General features: G+C 48.9%; 1 protein-coding gene across 1 annotated transcript in view; it reads left to right on the plus strand.

The window, feature by feature from the left end:
- CC2D2A (coiled-coil and C2 domain containing 2A) overlaps window positions 1-23,430 on the plus strand; it is a 180,422-nt gene that overhangs the window by 77,825 nt on the left and 79,167 nt on the right. The window contains 3 exon segments of the mRNA XM_075346899.1: window positions 1,197-1,337; window positions 20,379-20,535; window positions 21,706-21,929. Coding sequence (XP_075203014.1) covers window positions 1,197-1,337; window positions 20,379-20,535; window positions 21,706-21,929 — 522 coding nt within the window.

The raw sequence follows: 23,430 nt of genomic DNA on the forward strand, positions 1-23,430 counted from the left end.
TCCTCATTGATTTGTATGGGTAAAAAATTGTGGTAAAATCGTAGCAATTTCGCGGTAAATCGCTGAAAGAATGCTTATTCTTTCAAAAACACAGCAAAAACCAAGGAGGTTGACAAAAAAGTCAGGAAAAATTCGCAGGTGTTTTGTGCATGAGATTTCAGGAATCTCAGACTTTGCTGGGACTGTGAAGGCAGCGTTTTGGGGTTTTTTTTTAGCTTGGATTTGCATAAAACCAAGACAAAAACCATGCTAAAAAATGCATCAAAAACGCCCTGTGTGAACATAGCCTTAAGGGGGCTTTACACGCTACGATATCGCTAATGCGAAGTCGTTGGGGTCACGGAATTGGTGACGCACATCCGGCCGCATTAGCGATGCCGTTGCGTGTGACACCTATGAGCGATTTTGCATCATCGCAAAAACGTGCAAAATCGCTCATCGGTGACATGGGGGTCCATTCTCAATTATCATTACTGCAGCAGTAACGAAGTTGTTCCTCGTTCCTGCGGCAGCACACATCGCTCCGTGTGACACCACAGGAACGAGGAACCTCTCCTTACCTGCCTCCCGGCCACAATGCGGAAGGAAGGAGGTGGGCGGAATGTTACGTCCCGCTCATCTCCGCCCCTCCGCTTCTATTGGGCGGTGGTTCAGTGACGCTGCTGTGACGTTGCTGTGACACTGAACAAACCGCCCCCTTAGAAAGGAGGCGGTTCGCCGGTCACAGCGATGTCGCCGGGCAGGTAAGTAGTGTGACGGGTCTGGACGATGTTGTGCGGCACGGGCAGCGATTTGCCCGTGTCGCACAACAGATGGGGGCGGGTACCCACGCTAGCGATATCGGTACCGATATCGCAGCGTGTAAAGCGGCCTTTACTGTATATCAGCGTTACCTGTTGTTGTAATCCTGCCTGTGTTGATAATGAGATGACCGCTGAAAAGTGATCTTTACAGAACAGAAACTCTGCTTATTTTGAGGCTCACAGGCCAGAGATACAGTTACATAGAAAATAAGAAAAAAAAATCACCAAAATTTTTATAAAAAAAAAAAAGCGTACCATAAATAAATGGTTTTAGGAATAGGTATTGTTCTGACGATACGTTACCTATAGGGGCTAGAGCAGACAAAATGGACATCGGCTCATGGCAATTTAACTTTTCGTTTTATGTTAATATACTGTGTATTTTCATCTCAGGCAAACAAGAAAATACCGAGACGCGGAGCAAGAAAGAGACAGAATTCTTCTCAAGTCCCTCGTTAAAGTCTGGAAAGAGATCAAGTCTCTGCGCGATTTTCAGAAGTTCGCAAACACCCCTGTGAAACTCTACTTGCGCAAGTATGTAATGGTGACAATTGGCTTAGATCCAACACCAGACGAGATGAATTTTGATGTTGGATTTCTGATTGCTAGGAATGGAGCATAGGGATGATCGGGAGGAGCGTGTGCCCTCGGGGGAATGTAATGTGATGACATTTAGCGTTACTGAACCTTACCGGAGACATGAGAGCGCCGTCATGATCTGGAAACCATTGTGCTGATTTTATAACTGCTGTGAACTAATGCTTAAAATGTGTTCACGTAACATCGGTGCGTACAGCGCTCACATGGTGTAATGTCCCCATGTGTCGGTGTGTAAACAATTTGCTCCTTTTTGATCACTTTATATTACAGGCCAAAAGTTTGAGACTAAACTGCTGAAAGACCATCTGTGAATCCAAATTATCAGGTCTTCATATCTGTGATATACAGTGGCTTACAAAAGTATTCGGCCTTGATTTTTTTTCAACCGTTTCCCACATTTCAGGCTTCAAACATAAAGATAAAAATTTTAATGTTATGGTGAAGAATCAACAACAAGTGGGACACAATTGTGATTTTGAACAATATTTATTGCTTATTTTAAACTTTTAGAAAAGATAAATAACTGAAAATTGGGGCGTGCAATATTATTCGTCCCCTGTAAGTTAATACTTTGTAGCGCCACCTTTTGCTGCGATTACAGCTGCAAGTCTCTTGGGGGATGTCGCTATCAGATTTGCACATCGAGAGACTGAAATTCTCGCCCATTCTTCCTTTGCAAACAGCCGGAGCTTAGTGAGGTTGGATGGCGAGCGTTTGTGAACAGCAGTTTTCAGTTCTTTCCACAGATTCTCGATTGGGTTCAGGTCTGGACTGTGACTTGGCCATTCTAACACCTGGATACATTTATTTGTGAGCCATTCCATTGTAGATTTTGCTTTATGTTTGGGATCATTTTCTTGTTGGAAGACAAATCTCCGTCCCAGTCTCAGGTCTTTTGCAGACTCCAACAGGTTTTCTTCAAGAATGGTCCTGTATTTGGCTCCATCCATCTTCCCATCAATTTTAACCATCTTCCCTGTCCCTGCTGAAGAAAAACAGGCCCAAACCATGATGCTGCCACCACCTTCCATAAAGGCCAGATTTGTGTAGTGTATGACTGATTGTTGTCCTATGGACAGACTCTCCCACCTCAGCTGTAGATCTCTGCAGTTCATCCTGAGTTATTATGGGCCTCTTGGCTGCATCTCTGATCAGTCTTCTCCTTGTTTGAGATTTTAAAGTTTGGATGGACGTCCGGGTTTGGTAGATTTGCAGTGGTATGATACTCCTTCCATTTCAATATGATCACTTGCACAGTGCTCCTTGGGATGTTTAAAGTTGTGGAAATCTTTTTGTAACCAAATCTGGTTTTAGACTTCTCCACAACAGTATCACGGACCTGCCTGTTGTGTTCCTTGGTCTTCATTATGCTCTATGTGCTTTAAACAGAACACTGAGACTATCACGGAGCAGGTGCATTTATATGGAGACTTGATTACACACAGGGGCTTATATTTATCATCATCAGTCATTTAGGACAACATTGGATCATTCAGAGATCCTCAATGAACTTCTGTAGTGAGTTTGCTGCACTGAAAGTAAAGGGGCCGAATAATATTGCACACCCCAATTTTCAGTTTTTTTATTTTTTAAAAAAGTTTAAAATAAGCAATACATTTCGTTCAAGTTCACAATTGTGTCCCACTTGTTGTTGACTCTTCACCATAACATTAACATTTTTATCTTTATGCTTGAAGCCTGAAATGTGGGAAAAGGTTGAAAAAAATCAAGGGGGCTGAATACTTTCGCAAGGCACTGTGTATATACGTATATATGTGTGTGTGTGTGTGTGTATATGTATGTATGTATGTATATATATATATATATATATAATTATGTATGTATATGTGTGTGTGTGTATACATACATATACAGTATATGTGGATAGATAGATATATATATATAAATATATATAATGTATATGTACACACACACATTGGCCTATATTTAAGATATGTCTGCTGTCAGAAACTTTCAGTAGAGCAGCGTCAAACATTGTGGCTGTAATTCTAAATAAATTTATCTCTGTGTGGGACAAAAATGTATTTCTTTGTCGCTCCATTGGGAGACCCAGACAATTGGGTGTATAGCTTCTGCCTCCGGAGGCCACACAAAGTATTACACTCAAAAGTGTAACCCCTCCCCTCTGCCTATACACCCTCCCGTGCCTCACGGGCTCCTCAGTTTTATGCTTTGTGTGGAAGGAGGCACACATCCACTCATGCATTCCCATTTTAGTCAGCAGCAGCTGCTGATGTTATCGGTTGGAAGAAAAGAGGGCTCCCACGGGGCCCCCGGCATGCTCCCTTCTCACCCCACTACGTCGGCGGTGCTGTTAAGGTTGAGGTACCCATTGCGGGTACAGAGGCTGGAGCCACATGTCGTATTTCCTTCACCATCCCTTGGGGGCTCTGGGAGAAGTGGGATCCTGAGCGGTCATCCAGGTACTGGGACCGTGCTCCCTCCGCAGCCCCAGTGTGGAATCTGCCGGACCGGAGTATTTTCTTTATCGGGGACCGGGCCCTGCATCTGTCAGGTACTCTGTGTCCCCATGGGGACGGTTCATGGAGCGCCTGGCACCCGGACGCTGCAAGGGCTGCTAGGCCGTGAAAGCCGGGGGACTTCCGCGCCGACCGCGCCTGTTTGTCGGCCGCGGTCATAAATTTAGTCCCCGGCTTCAGTTGCGGCCTACTTGCAAAATCTCGCCCCCGGACCTGTCTGTCAGGGTAGGGGCGGGACAGCCGACCGGACGCTGCCTGGGACACACAGCGGCTGCTGATCCGTGAAAGCCGGGGGACTTCCGCGCCGACCGCGCCTGCTTGTCGGCCGCGGTCGTAAATTTAGTCCCCGGCTTCAGTTGCGGCATACTGGCAAGACTCCCGCCCCCGGACCTGTCTGTCAGGGTAGGGGCGGGACAGCCGTCCTACCGTCGGCAGTGAGGGCCGGAGCATCCTGTATGCTTCCTCCCCCCTCTTTGATCACAATAGGGACCCCAGATTCCCGCACTTTTTCCTGGTGCCGCCCACCGCTCCACTCCCCCTCTGAGAGCCCCAGCAGCCATTTTTTTCAGACATTCTGCGCTGGAGAATCATCAGGAAAGAGCTCTTCACCGCTGGGAGACCTGGAGCAGGGAATCTGGAGGACACACACGCCGCTTTTTAGCGGTCGGTAAGCCACACCGGTCATCCGGTGCTGGTCCCCCTGGGTTGCCTGAATAGATACGTATTATATATCTTTATATATATATATAGATCTCTGTTCGGCCGGGCTGTATACTCTTCCCTTATACCCTCTGTGATCACTCTCCTGGGACACAACAGCATGTCGTCCACAAGGAGCAAGAGCGCTAAGGCACAGGGTTTCCTTGCGACCTGTACCTCTTGTGGGGCTATGTTGCCTGCGGGTTCCACCTACCCTCACTGTGAGCAATGCTCGACCCCTGTTACACTGACTCAGCCGGAGCCGGGACCACTTGTGGGCCCCTCGGCTCAGGTAGACCCCCATGCTACCACTGTCCAGGCGGCAGGGACAGAGTTTGCAGTGTTTGCTGAGAAGCTCTTTGAGTCACTTTCACAATCCATGGCTAAGTCTATGGACAAATGGTCTGCCAAGCTGCTAGAAGCCTTGCAGTCCAGACCGGTCCTTACACAGATCCAGGACACTGTTGGATCGGCGCCTCCAGGTCCCTCTCGGTCCACGCCGCAGCGCGCTCCCGGAGTGGGCTCTAGGTTTCACGTGGAGGACTCCTCCACGGTCCACAGCCCCAGACCAGCTAAGTGGGCCCGCTTGGAATCATCAGCTTCATCACGCTGCTCAGGTTCCCGGCTGGAGGACTCGCTGGAGGACGAGGCGGAGGTCGCAGCTCAGGACTCTGACCATGACGTTGCCCTCAACCTTGATACACCTGAAAGGGGACGCCTTAGTAAATGATCTTATCTCGTCCATCAACCAGGTGTTAGATCTATCTCCCCCGCCTCCACCTATAGAGGAGTCTGCTTCTCAGCAGGAGAAACACCAGTTTCGGTTCCCCAAACGTACACGGAGTGCGTCTTTCGACCACTCTAACTTCAAGGATGCTGTCCAGAAACCCAGAGCGGTTCCGGACAAGCGCTTTACTAAGCGCCTTGCTGACACACGTTACCCCTTCCCCTCTGACGTAGTTAAGGGTTGGGCTCAGTGTCCCAAGGTGGATCCTCCAGTCTCTAGATTGGCGGCTAGATCTGTGGTATCGGTTGCAGATGGCTCATCGCTAAAAGATGCCACTGACAGGCAGATAGAGCTCCTGGTGAAATCCATCTATGAAGCCACGGGCGCGTCCTTTGCCCCGGCTTTTGCAGCCGTGTGGGCACTCCAAGCTATCTCGGCTTGTCTAACCGAGATTAATGTGGTCACACGTACTTCTGCTCCGCAGGTTGCGTCTTTGACTTCTCAGGCGTCGGCGTTTTCTTCATACGCCATGAAGGCAGTCCTAGACTCTGCTAGCCGTACAGCGGTCGCATCCGCTAATTCTGTGGCAGTCCGCAGAGCCATGTGGCTGCGCGAATGGAAGGCAGACTCGGCTTCCAAGAGATTCCTAACCGGTTTGCCGTTTTCTGGCGACCGATTGTTTGGAGAACGATTGGATGAGAGGGAAAAGACTCCTCCTTACCCCAGTCCAGACCGAAGCGACCTCAGCAACGTAAGATACAATCGAGGTTTCGGTCCTTTCGCCCCTCCGCCAAGTCCCAATCCTCTTCGTCCAATAGGCCGGAGAAAGGTCAGAGGAACTCCTACGCGTGGCGGTCTAAGTCACGCCCCCAAAAGGCTGCCGGAGGCACTGCCTCCAAGGCGGCCTCCTCATGACTCTTGGCATCCCCGAACCGCATCCTCGGTCGGTGGCAGGCTCTCCCGCTTTTGCGACACCTGGTGGCCACATGTTCAAGACCGATGGGTGAGAGACATTCTGTCTCACGGTTACAGGATAGAGTTCATCTCTCGTCCTCCAACTCGTTTCTTCACAACCTCCCCCCCCCTGCTCGGGCCGACGCACTTCTTCAGGCAGTGGCCGCTCTGAAGACAGAAGGAGTTGTGATTCCCGTCCCCCCTCAGGAACAGGGGCGCGGCTTTTACTCCAAGTTGTTCGTGGTGCCAATGAAGGACGGTTCATTCCGTCCTGTTCTGGACCTCAAACTGCTCAACAGACATGTGAGCACCAGACGGTTCAGGATGGAATCTCTCCGCTCGGTCATCGCTTCGATGTCACAGGGAGACTTTCTCGCATCGATCGACATCAAAGATGCTTATCTCCATGTGCCGATCGCACCCGAACATCAACGCTTCTTGCGTTTCGCCATAGGAGACGAACACCTTCAGTTCGTGGCATTGCCTTCGGCTTGGCGACAGCCCCACGGGTTTTCACCAAAGTCATGGCATCCGTTGTGGCGGTCCTACATGAGCCGCCTCATGCACTTCCTAGGGAAGATGGTGGCAGCGATGGAGGCAGTGCCCTTCGCGCAATTTCATCTACGCCCACTCCAATGGGACATTCTCCACAAGTGGGACAAGAGATCGACTTCCCTCGACAAGAATGTCTCTCTTTCCCTGGCAACCAAGACGTCTCTTCAGTGGTGGCTTCTTCCCACTTCTCTATCGCAGGGAAAATCCTTCCTGCCCCCAACCTGGGCTGTGGTCACCACGGACGCGAGCCTGTCAGGGTGGGGAGCAGTGTTTCTCCACCACAGGGCTCAGGGGACCTGGACTCCGAGGGAGTCTTCCCTTCAGATCAATGTTCTGGAGATAAGGGCAGTGTATCTAGCCCTATTGGCGTTCCATCAGTGGCTGGAGGGCAGGCAGATCCGTATCCAGTCGGACAACGCCACTGCAGTCGCCTACATCAATCACCAGGGCGGCACTCGCAGTCGTCAAGCCTTCCAGGAAGTACGGCGAATTCTGCAGTGGGTGGAAGCCACAGCATCCACCATCTCCGCAGTTCACAGAGCTCTGGCGGCGGATGCATAAGTACAGGATTGGTCGCAGTTTCAACTGCCTTATGTGTTTCCTCCTCTGGCGATGCTACCCAGAGTATTACGCAAGATCGGGTCCAACTGCCGCCGCGCCATTCTCGTCGCTCCAGACTGGCCAAGGCGGTCGTGGTACCCGGATCTGTGGCATCTCACGGTGGGTCAACCGTGGGCCCTTCCAGACCGCACAGACTTGCTGTCACAAGGGCCGTTTTTCCATCTGAATTCTGCGGCCCTCAACCTGACTGTGTGGCCATTGAGTCCTGGCTCCTAGCATCGTCAGGGTTATCTCAGGATGTCATTGCCACTATGAGACAAGCCAGGAAACCGACGTCCGCCAAGATCTATTACAGGACTTGGCGGATATTCTTGTCCTGGTGCTTTGTGAATGGGTTTACTCCCTGGCCTTTTGCCTTACCCATTTTTCTTTCCTTCCTTCAATCTGGAATGGACAAAGGTTTGTCACTAAGCTCTCTCAAGGGACAAGTATCGGCGCTCTCAGTATTTTTTCAAAGGCGCCTGGCCAGGCTCCCGCAGGTCCGCACGTTCCTGCAAGGAGTATGCCACATAGTCCCACCTTACAAGCGCCCACTAGAGCCCTGGGACCTTTACAGGGTGCAAACGGCTCTTCAGAAACCACCTTTCGAGCCGCTGCGAGATGTCTCCTTATCACGTCTTTCGCAGAAGGTGGCATTTCTAGTGGCAGTTACATCACTCCGAAGAGTGTCGGATCTTGCAGCGCTGTCATGCAAAGCCCCCTTCCTGGTTTTTCACCAGGATAAGGTGGTTCTGCGTCCTGTTCCGGAATTTCTCCCTAAGGTGGTATCTCCTTTTCATCCAATCAGGATATCACCTTACCTTCTTTTTGCCCTGATCCAATTCACCGATGTGAATAGGATTTGCACTCATTAGATCTAGTGAGAGCACTCCGGTACTACGTGTCTCGCACAGCGCCCCTGCGCCGTTCAGATGCACTCTTTGTACTTGTCGCCGGTCAGCGTAAGGGTTCGCAGGCTTCCAAGTCAACCTTGGCTCGGTGGATCAAGGAACCGATTCTTGAAGCTTACCGTTCTTCGGGGCTTCCGCTTCCTTCGGGGCTGAAAGCCCATTCTACCAGAGCCGTGGGTGCGTCCTGGGCATTGCGGCACCGGGCGACGGCTCAGCAGCTGTGTCAGGCAGCTACCTGGTCTAGCCTGCACACTTTCACGAAACATTATCAGGTGCATACCTATGCTTCGGCAGATGCCAGTCTAGGTAGGCGAGTCCTTCAGGCGGCGGTTGCCCACCTGTAAGAGGGAGCCGTGTCGGCTCTATTATCGAGGTATTCTTTTACCCACCCAGGGACTGCTTTTGGACGTCCCAATTGTCTGGGTCTCCCAATGGAGCGACAAAGAAGGGAATTTTGTTTACTTACCGTAAATTCCTTTTCTTCTAGCTCCAATTGGGAGACCCAGCACCCGCCCCTGTTCCCTTCGGGCTTGTTGTTCAATTGTTTCTTTGGTTTCAGTTCTCCGAACATCCTTCAGATTGAATTTACCTTAGACCAATTTATAAGTTTCCTCCTTCCTGCTCTTGCACCAAAACTGAGGAGCCCGTGAGGCACGGGAGGGTGTATAGGCAGAGGGGAGGGGTTACACTTTTGAGTGTAATACTTTGTGTGGCCTCCGGAGGCAGAAGCTATACACCCAATTGTCTGGGTCTCCCAATTGGAGCTAGAAGAAAAGGAATTTACGGTAAGTAAACAAAATTCCCTTCTTAAGAACTTTCACAATTTTAAAGGCGATTTCTGCAATCGGAATGAAAAATTTCTATAGAAGGTATGGTATAGTTTGTAACTTGGTATAGAAGTTACAAGAAATTTCTTAAACATATTTTATGGGCCTGATAAATCAGTTTATTTGCAAATGGGGCAGAATTATTCCACAGCATGTAGTTGCTCAATGACATTTTTACGCCAGCTCCAGCAATTTTTTTTTTTTTTACAAAGTTTAGCATTCACCTTGCCACGGTTGATGGGCTCACAAGAATTGGCCAATTTTTATGCTAAGAACTTTCATTTTTCTAAGTGAATTCTATATTCGAATTTCATATATTCTGAGTTTGCATATGTCATGGCGCTGCTGTGAGTGCTGCTGTATTTCTTTGTTTGTGTTTCGTGTAGTTGTTTAGCAGTTAACACCTGTTCAGACTTGCTGTATTTAGAGATGCAGTTTTTTGCAGTATATATTGGAGGTGTAGACATCCTCCTGGTCACGCAGTGACTACCGGGGTCCCGCCAGGTACACAGGTACCCCCCGGCGAGTGCTGCAACACACCGGGTACACGATACGATGGTGGGTCCTGGCGCTAGGGAAAGGGGAGCAGGGTCAATTCCTAAACTCACCTGAGGCTGATCCCTCACTCCTTAATGTCCCTATATGGGTACTTTCACCCCGTCGCCGATCACATGCCTATCCAGGTCTTTCCTTGGACTCAGTCCTGTATAGTGCGCAGGTCAGCGGGAACGCTAGTCCCACTCTAAGTTGAAGATACAGAGGATTAGACAGACAACGGTCAAATAAATAGCAATCGAATCGAACAAAGCACTCCAAACAAGAGGTAATAAAGAGGAACGGACCAGAGGGGGAAAAGCCAAAAAGGACAAAGGAAGGGAAAAACTAAATACAGCCGTCGCACAGCAAATGTTTCCTGAAAGTCTTCCTTATCCTCAGTTCACAGGTTCCCTCTAGAGGCAAGCTAATCAGAAACTATCACCAGTGATTACCTGGACTGAGGGAGAAGTATTTATAGCAGAGCAAATTAACAATAGATAACGGCTGTCTATTGCTTTCATTCAGAGCTCAGGAGACCAGAGGATCTACTTAACCCTAGCAGCCCTGGAAAAAGGAGAATCTGCATAGCCAGCAGTATTAACCTGAGCAAGTGTGTATGAAGCCCTGAGCTGTGATCTCCTGACACTATAAATAGGAGGGACCACTCTCCTTCATGGTACCCTCATGACACTCCTATTCTGACTGTGCTCTCTGTCCATCAGCCATAGGGTGGTTTTAATTAGTGCCAGATCCTATCTGCCCATATATTGTAGTCTTTTAGTCCAGGAGAGGCATAACACTAGTATAGGGTTCCATCAAATACAGGTCACCTTGCTCTGATTGATGGGCTCACAAGAATTAGCCAATTTTTGTGCTAAGAACCTTCATTTTTCTAACTATATTCTGTATAGCATTTATGCAGTTTGAATTTCATACATTTTATGTTTGTATATGTCTTGGCGCTTACAGAGTGCTGCTATATCCCCTTGTGGTTTCGTAAAGTTTCACAGTAGTGCTGCGCCCAGCGTGGTCCGACAAATTGATTTTAATTGATACCACAAAAGTTTTTAGAATTGTTAATTAATAGCTCAACTGGAGTAAATTTCTGACTCTGGGGCACAGCCGATGAAAGGCGTGCCAGATTCATTAAGACTGTTGCTTCAGGGAGGAAGTAGACTAACTCTAGCGCCACCTCTTGGAAGGAGCAATCTTAACAGTCAAAATGGACCTTTAACGACCCTTGTGATATGACTTAGAATTTATGCCAGATCAGCATGCCGGATCGGTGTGTTACTCTCCGTAAGGACAAAAGCTTTCCCCTTAGAGATCTATTAAGAGGCACACGCTCCATAATGAATGTAGAAAAACAAAAAGCCAGCACCAAATGTGCACTCCAGCACTAAAAATTCCAAACTGTACTTATTATAAAATTTTGAGATTTTTGGCAAAAAATTGCAATTTCTTGAGCTACCCCGCCACGTCACGGCAAATCTCATTTGAGGCAGTCCTACACTAAAATATTTTTATAAAATGTGCCATACGGCCTCACATATGAATAGCAGAACTGCTCTTAGCAGCACTTACCTGGTCTATTTCAATCCCGTACCCATGACTGAGTCATGGCTGTGGGCGGGACAGGTCCAAGCAAATGCTGCATGAAGTAAAAATCCTGTGGACAGGGCCTGATGACTGAATGTGTACAGTCACCAACCGCCAAAATCTAGACGGGTGGAATACATCCCAAATTGGATTGGATGGATCCATAATGAATGTGCAGCATTTTACTCCTGCGGACACTTAATACAGAACACCGGGCTTGATGAATCAACGTCTATATTTCTTTGTCGCTCCATTGGGAGACCCAGACAATTGGGTGTATAGCTTCTGCCTCCGGATGCCACACAAAGTATTACACTTTTAAAAAAGTGTAACCCCTCCCCTCTGCCTATACACCCTCCCGTGGATCACGGGCTCCTCAGTTTTATGCTATGTGTGGAAGGAGGCACACATCCACTCATTAAAAAAAAAAAAAAAAAGATTTATCATACATAGTATGACAGAAGAAAAGAGGTCCCCTATGGGGTCCCCGGCATGCTCCCTTCTCACCCCACTATGTCGGCGGTGTTGTTAAGGTTGAGGTACCCATTGCGGGTACAAAGGCTGGAGCCACATGCCGTCTCCTTCACCATCCCTTATGCGGCTCTGGGAGAAGTGGGAGCTTCATCGGTCATTCACATGCTGAGACCGTGCTCCATCCGCAGCCCCTGGTGGAACCTGCTGGACCGGAGCGTTTTCATCCCCAGGGACCGGGCCCTGCACCTTCAAGGTACTCTGTGTCCTTATGGGGGGACAGTACGGGGAGAGAGGTCGCCTCTCTCCCCAGTAGCGCCGTCCGTTGTTTTTTCATCGGACTTCCACGCCGGCCGTGCCTGCTTGTCGGGCACGGCCTTAAATTTAGTCCCCGGCTTCATCGCGGCCTTGTCGCGAAAAATCCCGCCCCCGGGCCTGCTTGTCAGGGGGAAGGGCGGTACTACCGACAGAGGGCTGGAGCATCTTTGCATGCCTCCCCTCCCCTCTCATGGACCACTATGGGGCCTCCAGATTCCCGCCTTTTGCAGGCGCCGCCCATGGCTCCACTCCCCCCTTGAGAGCTCCGGCGGCCATGTTTGGCATTCTGCCGGTGTATGCTGCAGCTTCACATCTCTACAGCTCTGGGGGACCCACGACAGGGAATCTGGAGGACACCAGCGGTTGGTAAGCCACACCGGTCACCCGGTGCTGGTTCCCCTAGGGTGCCGTGATATATATATATATCTACATATATTATATATATTCGGAACGGCTGTTTAACCCTTTCCCATATACCCTCAGTGGTCGCTCTCCTAAGGGACACTTATTGCATGCAGCATGTCGTCCACAAGGAACAAAGCCCTTAAGACACAGGTTTTTTTCGCAGCCTGTACCTCTTGTGGGGCTATGTTGCCTGTGGGATCCACCTACCCTCACTGTGATCAATGCTCGACTCCTGCCACGCTTGCTCAGCCGGAGCCCGGGGCACTTGTGGGCCCCTCGGCTCATGTAGATCCCCCTGCTCCTCCTGAGCAGGCTGCAGGGACAGAGTCACCGTCATTGGCCTCCTTCGCTGAGAAACTGTCACTTTCTCAATACATTGCACAGTCTATGGACAAATGGTCATCTAAGCTCCTTGACGCTTTGCAGTCCAGACCGGGCTCTTCACAGGCCCCGGCCCCTGTTAGTTTGTCTCCTCCAGGGCCTTCTCGGTCCGCGCCGCAGCGCGCTCCCAGGATAGCCCCTAGGTCCCAGGCGGAGGACTCCTGCCCGGATCGCAGTCCCAGACCGGCTAAGCGGCCTCGCTGGGACTCTTCCCCGGCCTCCTCACGCTGCTCTGGATCTCAGCTGGAGGACTCTCAGGATGACGAGGCGGACGTGGGAGCTCAGGTCTCTGACCCTGACTTCGCCCTCAACCTTGATACCCCTGAGGGGGACGCCTTAGTAAATGATCTTATTTCGGCCATCAACCAGGTGTTGGATCTCTCTCCCCCCGCCTCCACCAGTAGAGGAGTCTGCTTCTCAGCAGGAGAAACACCAATTTCGATTCCCCAAACGTACGCGCAATACGTTTTGATCACTCTAACTTCAGGGACGCTGTCCAGAAGCCCAGAGCGGTCCCGGACAAGCGTTTTGCTAAAAGGCACTCTGACACGCGTTATCCCTTTTCACCTGAGGTCGTTAAGGGCTGGGCGCACTCACCCAAGGTGGATCCGCCAGTCTCTAGATTGGCTGCTAGGTCCGTTGTGTCTGTTGCCGATGGCTCATCCCTGAAGGATGCCACTGACAGACAGACAGAGCTTTTGGTAAAGTCTATTTATGAGGCCACGGGCGCGTCTTTTGCCCCGACCTTTGCGGCTGTGTGGGCTCTCCAAGCAATCTCGGCATGTCTGACTGAGATTAATGCTGTCACGCGGAATTCTGCTCCGCATGTGTCTTCCTTGACCTCTCAGGCATCAGCATTTTCGTCCTACGCCATGAACGCCGTCCTGTACTCCGCTAGCCGTACGGCTGTAGCATCCGCTAACTCCGTGGCAGTCCGCAGGGCCATGTGGCTGCGCGAATGGAAAGCAGACTCTGCTTCCAAAAGGTTCTTAACTGGTTTGCCTTTTTCTGGCGAACGTTTGTTTGGCGAACGGTTGGATGAGATTATTAAGGAATCCTCGGGAAAGGACTCTTCCTTACCCCAGTCCAAACCTAAGAGACCTCAGCAGAGAAAAATCCAATCGAGGTTCCCGTCCTTTCGTCCCTCCGCCAAGCCCCAATCCTCTTCGTCCAACCGGCCGGAGAAAGGCCAGAAGAACTCCTATGGGTGGCGGTCCAAGTCACGCCCCCAAAAGGCCGCAGGAGGCACTGCCTCCAAGACGGCCTCCTCATGACTCTCGGCCTCATCTAGCCACATCCTCGGTCGGTGGCAGGCTCTCCCGCTTTGGCGACGCCTGGTGGCCACACGTTCAAGACCGATGGGTGAGAGACATTCTGTCTCATGGTTACAGGATAGAGTTCAGCTCTCGACCTACGGCTCGTTTTTTCAGAACCTCCCCACCCCCCGCACTGGCAGGCGCACTGTTTCAGGCGGTGGACGCTCTAAAGATGGAAGGAGTTGTGATTCCCGTTCCCCTTCAGGAACGTGGTCGCGGATTTTACTCCAACTTGTTCGTGGTGCCAAAAAAGGACGGGTCTTTCCGTCCCGTTCTGGACCTCAAGCTGCTCAACAGACATGTGAGAACCAGACGGTTTCGGATGGAATCTCTCCGCTCGGTCATCGCCTCGATGTCACAAGGAGACTTCCTAGCATCGATCGACATCAAGGATGCTTATCTCCATGTGCCGATCGCACCCGAACACAAACGTTTCCTGCGTTTCGCCATCGGGGACAAACACCTCCAGTTCATCGCATTGCCCTTCGGCCTGGCGACAGCCCCACGGGTCTTCACCAAAGTCATGGCATCCATCGTGGCGGTCCTGCACTCTCAGGGCCACTCGGTAATCCCATACTTGGACGATCTCCTAGTCAGGGCCCCTTCTCGGGTGGCGTGTCAATGAAGTCTTACCGTCACTCTGGCGACTCTCCAGCAGTTCGGGTGGATCATCAATTTCCCGAAATCCAAGTTGACGCCGACCCAATCACTGACTTACCTCGGGATGGAGTTTCATACCCTTCCAGCGTTAGTCAAGCTACCGCGGGACAAACAGCTTTCTCTGAAGGCGGGGGTGCAGTCACTTCTTCGGAGTCAGTCACACCCCTTAAGGCACCTCATGCACTTCCTGGGGAAGATGGTTGCAGCTATGGAGGCAGTGCCGTTCGCGCAATTCCATCTACGGCCACTCCAATGGGACATTCTTCGCAAATTGGACAAAAGTTCGGCTTCCCTCGACAAGAACATCTCTCTTTCCCTTGCAACCAAAACATCACTTCAGTGGTGGCTCCTACCCACATCTCTGTCTCGGGGAAAATCCTTCCTCCCCCCAACCTGGGCCGTGGTCACCACAGACGCGAGCCTGTCAGGTTGGGGAGCGGTTTTTCTCCACCACAGGGCTCAAGGAACCTGGACTCCAATAGAATCGTCCCTTCAGATCAATGTTCTGGAGATAAGGGCAGTATATCTAGCCCTATTGGCTTTCCATCGGTGGCTGGAGGGCAGGCAGATCCGAATCCAGTCGGACAACGCCACTGCCGTCGCCTACATCAACCACCAAGGCGGCACTCGCAGTCGTCAAGCCTTCCAGGAAGTCGAGCGGATTCTGCAGTGGGTGGAAAACCGGGCGTGGAAAACTGGGAAGCAGATTTTCTCAGTCGTCAGGGCATGGACACGGGGGAATGGTCTCTTCACCCAGACGTGTTTCGAGAGATCTGTCGCCGCTGGGGAACGCCGGACGTCGATCTCATGGCATCGAGACACAACAACAAGGTCCCGGCCTTCATGGCACGGTTTCAGGATCACAGAGCTCTGGCAGCGGACGCTCTGGTCCAGGATTGGTCGCAGTTTCGACTGCCATATGTGTTTCCCCCTCTGGCAATGCTGCCCAGAGTACTACGCAAGATCCGGTCCGACTGCCGTCGCGCCATTCTCGTCGCTCCAGACTGGCCGAGGCGGTCGTGGTATCCAGATCTGTGGCATCTCACGGTGGGTCAACCGTGGGCGCTTCCAGACCGCCCAGACTTGCTGTCACAAGGGCCGTTTTTCCATCTGAATTCTGTGGCCCTCAACCTGACACTGTAGCCATTGAGTCCTGGCTCCTAGCGTCTTCAGGGTTATCTCAGGATGTCATTGCCACCATGAGACAAGCCAGGAAGCCAACGTCCGCCAAAATCTATTACAGGTCTTGGCAACTTTTCTTATCCTGCTGCTCTGATAACGGTTTGTTTCCATGGCCGTTTGCTTTTCCCACATTTCTTTCATTCCTACAATCTGGAGTGGACAAGGGTTTGTCCCTCGGCTCTCTCAAGGGCCAAGTGTCGGCGCTCTCCGTGTTTTTTCAAAAGCGTCTAGCCAGGCTTCCGCAGGTCCGCACGTTCCTGCAGGGGGTTTGCCACATGGTCCCACCTTACAAACGTCCGTTGGATCCTTGGGATCTTAACAGGGTACTGACGGCTCTTCAAAAGCCGCCTTTTGAGCCGCTGCGGGATGTTTCTCTTTCTCGTCTTTCTCAGAAGGTGGCCTTCCTGGTGGCGGTCACATCACTTCGGAGAGTGTCTGAGCTTGCAGCGCTGTCATGCAAAGCCCCCTTCCTGGTTTTTCACCAGGATAAGGTGGTTCTGCGTCCTGTCCCGGAATTTCTTCCTAAGGTGGTATCCCCCTTTCATCTAAATCAGGATATCTCCTTGCCTTCCTTTTGCCCTAATCCAATTCACCAGTGTGAAAAGGATTTGCACTCTTTGGATCTAGTGAGAGCACTCCGGTTCTACGTGTCTCGCACGGCGCCCCTGCGCCGTTCTGACGCGCTCTTTGTCCTTGTCGCTGGCCAGCGTAAGGGCTCTCAGGCCTCCAAGTCAACCTTGGCTCGGTGGATCAAGGAACCGATTCTCGAGGCCTACCGTTCTTCTGGGCTTCCACTTCCTTCAGGGTTGAAAGCCCATTCTACCAGAGCCGTAGGTGCGTCCTGGGCTTTACGGCACCGGGCAACGGCTCAGCAGGTGTGTCAGGCAGCTACGTGGTCTAGTCTGCACACTTTCACGAAGCACTATCAAGTGCATGCCTATGCTTCGGCAGACGCCAGGCTAGGTAGGCGAGTCCTCCAGGCGGCGGTTGCCCACCTGTAAGAGGGGGCCGTTTTCGGCTCCTTTTATTGAGGTATTCTTTTACCCACCCAGGGACTGCTCTTGGACGTCCTAATTGTCTGGGTCTCCCAATGGAGCGACAAAGAAAAAGGGAATTTTGTTTACTTACCGTAAATTCCTTTTCTTCTAGCTCCTATTGGGAGACCCAGCACCCGCCCCTGTGCCCTTCGGGCTGGTTGTTCTTTTGTGTACACATGTTGTTGATGTTGATTTGTTCTTATGGTTCATGGTCTTCAGTTCTCCGAACATCCTTCGGATTGAATTTACCCTAGACCAATTTATAAGTTTTCTCCTTCCTGCTTTTGCACCAAAACTGAGGAGCCCGTGATCCACGGGAGGGTGTATAGGCAGAGGGGAGGGGTTACACTTTTTTAAAAGTGTAATACTTTGTGTGGCCTCCAGAGGCAGAAGCTATACACCCAATTGTCTGGGTCTCCCAATAGGAGCTAGAAGAAAAGGAATTTACGGTAAGTAAACAAAATTCCCTTTTTTTCTAACTCTTCATTTTCAATATTTTTTTGCTGTCAGTGAATGGGAATATTCTTGTTTACATTCAAAGGCAGTGAACCTGAACAAAGTTAGCCCTGCCGTAATCTGAAAATGTGGATACCGTTGTGTCCTGCTTAGACAATGCTCTGGGAGCTAAATTGTTCAGCAATAGCCGAACAGTATTTTAATAGTTTGTTTACAATGCACTAATCTAGTCCTGGCTGTTTCGCTCACAGATTGAGTAGACTGGATACAGTTTTATCCATTTTTCCATTTAGGGCAGAACCAACTTTACCGCAAACAAAATAATAATAAAGTGAAGCATGAAGATTTATCACGCTAGGTACGGGAAAGTACCAAGCGCACGGCGAAAGAGAAGGGAAACCCTGTGTCTAGGGAAAGGGAATATCCACCCTAGATTGGTTTCGCACCTATGTGCCGAGCCGGATACATGACACTAGGTATCCCCGGTGCTGGAGCCTAAATAGGGAATGGATAGGATGAGCTTTTCGTCAACCCCACTAAACAGCTATAGAAGACACAAGGGGGACACACAGGAAAAAAGCATGAACTACTTTATTATTAGATGACTCAGGTAGAAGTTCAGTAGAGTTTTTAGCAATGACACTACAAAGGAGTACAAGCCACCTGCTTGCAACCAAGGCTTGAATGAACTGAAAAATATCACCAGCAGCAGTCCAAAGTATTTAAACCCCCAGGGAACACTGATGATCAACATGTGACACATCCATGACAAGATTATTAGAGAGATGTAGAAGTTTCTGTTTATATGATGAATATGCTTTATTAACCTTATTGAGGAAGAAGCTTCTTCGGTGTGTTCACACAGGGCGGATATACTGCAGATTTTCTGGTGACAAATCCACAGCTGATTACAATAGCAGCAAAGTAGTTTTCAACTATTCACACATACACGTTCTCACACACGTTATAGAAAAAAAAATTATTGGAAATTGATCTGATATGTGGATGTAAAAGAGAAATCTGTCAGCAGGATTTCACCACCCTAAACTATTTATATACACATGTAGCTCTTTCCAAAGACAAATCCAGCAATGCCTTTCCATGACCAGTTTGTTCTGCTGTTACTGAGAAAACAGTGTTTGAATTCTTTTGTAAATGAGGCTGAAGAGCTATTTGTGATCTGAAGCCTCTGTCACTCCAGCTCTATTCCCCACCCACTGCCGCCTCCTTTTGCTTCACCGACTATTCCTTTCCCTGAAGTAAAAAAATCGAAAGGGGTCAAAAGTCACGCTGCTGAACATAGAAGATGAATGCTAGATCTTTGATATGTGACTTTAATTAACACGTTTCAGAGTAATTCTCCATCAGGATCATCACAATGTGATGGTCCTGATGAAGGAGAATTACTTCGAAACGCACTAAAGTCACATATCATAACATAGATTCAGCATTCATGTTCTATGTACAGCAGCGCGGCTTTAAACCCCTTCCGATCCTTTGACTCGTTGAAGTATTCTCGATACGCGGGTTTGCAGCAGATGTTTATCCAAGGCTTTTTTCAGTGGTTATGTCTGACACAACCCGTCCAGCTGAGCAAAACCATATTCTAGGTTTAACCGTGTACCACAGATCATACCTTATTTTTCTTGTTTTCTCCTTATGTAGCATTTCCCTCAAGTCACACAGCTTAAAGGCTGTCAGTAAAGCAGGAGGCTGTCGGGAATAGAGCTGGAGTGACGGAGGCTTCAGATCTACCATAGATCTTCAACCTCATTTATAAATTAATTCAAATGCTGATTTCTCAGTAACAGATGAACGGACTTGGTCATGTAAAGATATTACTGGACTTGAAAGGGCTACATGCACATAGAAATAAGTTGGGGTGTGAACAGATTCCCTTTTTACTCACAGAATGTCCATTTTCTGACACTAAATGGTTGCAGATTTTCTCCATTGATTTCAACACAGTAACTGAAAATCCCCCAAAAAACTGTTGTAAATTTTGCTGTGGATTATTCATGAGTCCACAATTCCTGATTTCAGAAAAAAAAATTTTTTTGCAAAGATAAAATTAAAAAAATCTAATCTCCCATTCCTGGCACTTCCGTGGCCTCCTGTGATCACATCTTGCCCATGAGGCTGCTGTATTCTGTACAGACACCAGCAGAAGGTGCCCCAGAAGTACCAAAGGAAGGGTATGAGGTTTATTTTTTGTTGGTTTGGGGTTTTTTTTTTCTTTTTTTGTTTGTTTTATTTTGCCTTTTTCTCAAATTTGCTGACAAATCTGCAACCAATAAAACCAACACAATTTAGTGCACATTTTTTTTCCCTGTGAACTTACCTGCAGTTTCTGGCAGATTTTCGAAGAATTCTGGGGTGCAGCTGAGCACAGCTCTGTCGTCATAGGGGGGCACACTGTAAATGGTTGTGTTTTTCTCAATTACTCTTTTAGAAGTCAAGATTATTGTGATGTATTTTTACATTGACGGGGAAGAAGAAAACTGTACAAGGATAAACTTTGGCTAATCCACTGAGCAGATTTAATGCCCCTCTAGAGACACAACGTAAAGTTCCTCGGCCCCAGTCCTAAAACTCTTAACAGGGCCCCTTTAGGCTATAGAACATGGTTAAAAAGCTGTTTTCTGAGGCTTTGCCAAAATGTTCTCAAAATGTTGAGTATTACATTCTGCCCTGATGGGTGTCTTAGATCTTTATCTCAAAAGCAATGATGCAAACATGTGCAGAACACGTGTGTAATCAATATAAAAGATAGTTGGCGCTGTACGTTGGTCATAAAAAGTACATCAGATCCAGATATTAAAGTATATTTTGACCTTAGGGAAGAAGTTCATAGGGAAAAGGATGAGGAAGAATACGAAGAGGAAATTCAGGCAGAAATAAATGAGCTGATGGAAGAACATACGGAGGAGTACGAGAAGAGTGTGAAGCAATACAGAAGTGATCATCAGCAATGGAAGACATGGAAAAGAGCGCAGGTAGACTTTTGATGAGTAGGGGTCCCTGTGTTAGAGAATAAAGCCTGCTTTACACGTTGCAATTTCGCACACGATATCGTATGCGATCGTACCCGCCCCCATCGTATGTGCGGCACGTTCAATTTGTCAAACGAGTAACCCCACGTCACACGTTCTTACCCGTCCATACGACCTCGATGTGGGCGGCGAACGTCCACTTCCTGGAGTGGGAGGGACGTTCGGCGTCACATCGACGTCACACGGCAGCTGGACAATCAAAGCGGAGGGGCGGAGATGAGCGGGACGTAAACATCCCGCCCACCTCCTTCCTTCCGCATTGCCGACCGGGAGCCGCAGGACGTAAGTAAGATCTGTTCATCGTTCCCGGGGTGTCACCCACTGCAATGTGTGCTACCCCGGGTACGATGAACAACCTGTCGTTCAATTTATGAGAAATGAACGACGTGCGTGCGATGAACGTTTTACCGTTCAATCGCAATCGCACGTAGCTATTACACACTACAATGTACCTTACAATGCCGGATGTGCGTCACTTACGAAGTGACCCCGCCGACACATCGTAAGATATATTGTAGTGTGTAAAGTGGCCTTAAGGTCATCTGCTCTACAATCATCAAGAGGAGACACAACAGCCATACATCCTTGTTGCTGTCCCCATTGCAGTTTATTGGAGTTACTAAATCAGTTGAGAATTTTATGACTCCCATAAACCTCAACGCTGAGAGCTACAAGCATGCCAGCCACCTCTTCACCCCATGCCCTTGTATTTTTTGCATTTGCCTGCTTTTTTTTGAACAAGGCACTCAAATATATCTTCCATGTCATTCACTGATATCCGATGACAGTGCTCCATTCTCTATCAGAAGAATCTGGTGACTTTTGGCCACATCTTTTTGTACCTTCAAACACAGACCGGCATGTCCATAGCTACATGGTTGGGAGCCACACAAAACAGCGCTGCAGGTCATAAGTTGTGCACCCCATTATATTGTACTTTATCCATCCATTACTTTCCCTGTATTGATTCTATAAAATCTTCTATAATGTCATCGACCTGCATTTCCTCCTCAGCTATCCAATTGCCTTTCCTGATCCTCTCTGTTAACCCCATTAGTGAGGATCGCTTTATTTGCCTTCATTGCTAAACTTCAATGTATAATATTTGTACAGAAAATGAAGAATAAAAAGAAAAGAGAAGGTGTTGAAGATGAGGATGAGGCCGATGGTGGAGAAGAGCCCACCAAACCCTTTCCCCCTGCTCTGGTGGACAAACATGAGATAGAACGACAGGTCCGTGATAAAGCAACAAATATCAGGAGAAGACCCGGAGAACCTATTCTACATCCTGACCTGAGCCTATCTGGAGCTATCACTCCTAACAACATGTGTCCGAGGTAATATATGCTGCACACGTGTTACATTGCAATAATAGAAAAGCAATTTTGTTGCCATTATTTCTCAGTGCACGCTGCGGTATTATGTTGTACTGTGATGGGCCTATACTGTACCTCAGTGTGGTTCCTTATCTTAGTTTATGATATGTTGTAGAATACCTTATACTACCTTTTGTTCTATCAGCATAGTTGGTGATTATAGTGCCGGCGTCCCCCCAGGGATGCCAACTTACTAAGCACCCCGGACAGGTTGCTTCCTCCCCCACTGCCCTGCTGCCGTCCACATGTTCTCCTGCTTCCTCCCCTTTTTGGGGACTGTGCACTCAACTCAGGTCTTCCAAGAATGTAGTTAGGTTACACGTGTACACAACCGCCCTCCTCTTAAATACCTTTCTAAGTATTTATTGCATCCTCCCACTAGGGGAGGTGCCAGCACATCATCTCGAGTTAGCTAGTCTGACTGCTAGCTAGTTGTCGAGTCTCGTTATCCCTGTGTCCGTCACCTGTACCTGCTTTCCCAGACCTGTTTGTCCCTGCCTTCTCTACTATACCGGTCCGTAACTGCCTGCCTGTCTGCCTGCCTTAGTCATCCTAACTGTACCTGCCTATACCTGTGTCCTTACTAGAGTACGTACCTGCCCTGAGGGTCAGCTGCGACAGTCCTGGTCACTGCCCAGGGAGTGGGACCTGGTGTCTGCCTCGTAGTAGACACTTAGTTAAGCCCCTCCCACTAAGGGGTAAGCCCGGATTCCCCCTGTGGGCCAGTTGGTCCACTACTTCCGCTCGATGCCTCTACACCGATCTCGAGCGTTATAGTGATTCACGTCTTCTCTCACTTATGGGTATGGACCCATAGAAATAGCATGTACCACATTATAGGGATCATATCATTGGAGCTCAAAATTTAACCACTATATTTTTAGTAGAGAATACCTAGTTAAATACATAGCCTGCAAATTCCATTCAGATTTTGTCTTTGGTTAAATTCAAATCAAGGATCCGATTGTTCCAGATGTCCCGTATTTGGTGAAAAATGAAGACTTGACTGTTCGACTGATCTCTTGTGCAGTAATATTGTACCCTCTCGCTCTTGACAGCTCAACCTCTTGTGCATCTGTCTCTTTCACCTCTTTGTACCGTCAGAGAGATACCCTTGTCAGCCATGTTTTCTCTCATGGGAAGAGATTCCGTCACTCAGTCACCCTGAGGATTCTCTTCTCTCTTTCAACCTCTTCCTGTTAGTTAGTGACCATCATATATTTGACCATCAGGTGAACCAGATCCATCACTGCTATTTACAGCCAGTAAGGCAGAGATCAGATCTGATTAGTGGGACAGGAAGTAGCTAACTTTTTCTCATTTTGGGTTTTATAGAAAGTAATGTAACCTAGGACATAACTGCATGAAAAGAAAGGTAAAACATCAGCATTTTAAGCCCTCTGTGTCCCAGAACATTTAGACTAAATTTCTATAAATACATAAGATTTTTTTCAAATTACAG

The sequence above is a fragment of the Anomaloglossus baeobatrachus genome, chromosome 1, assembly GCF_048569485.1.
Source record: "Anomaloglossus baeobatrachus isolate aAnoBae1 chromosome 1, aAnoBae1.hap1, whole genome shotgun sequence".
Lineage (NCBI taxonomy): Eukaryota > Metazoa > Chordata > Amphibia > Anura > Aromobatidae > Anomaloglossus > Anomaloglossus baeobatrachus.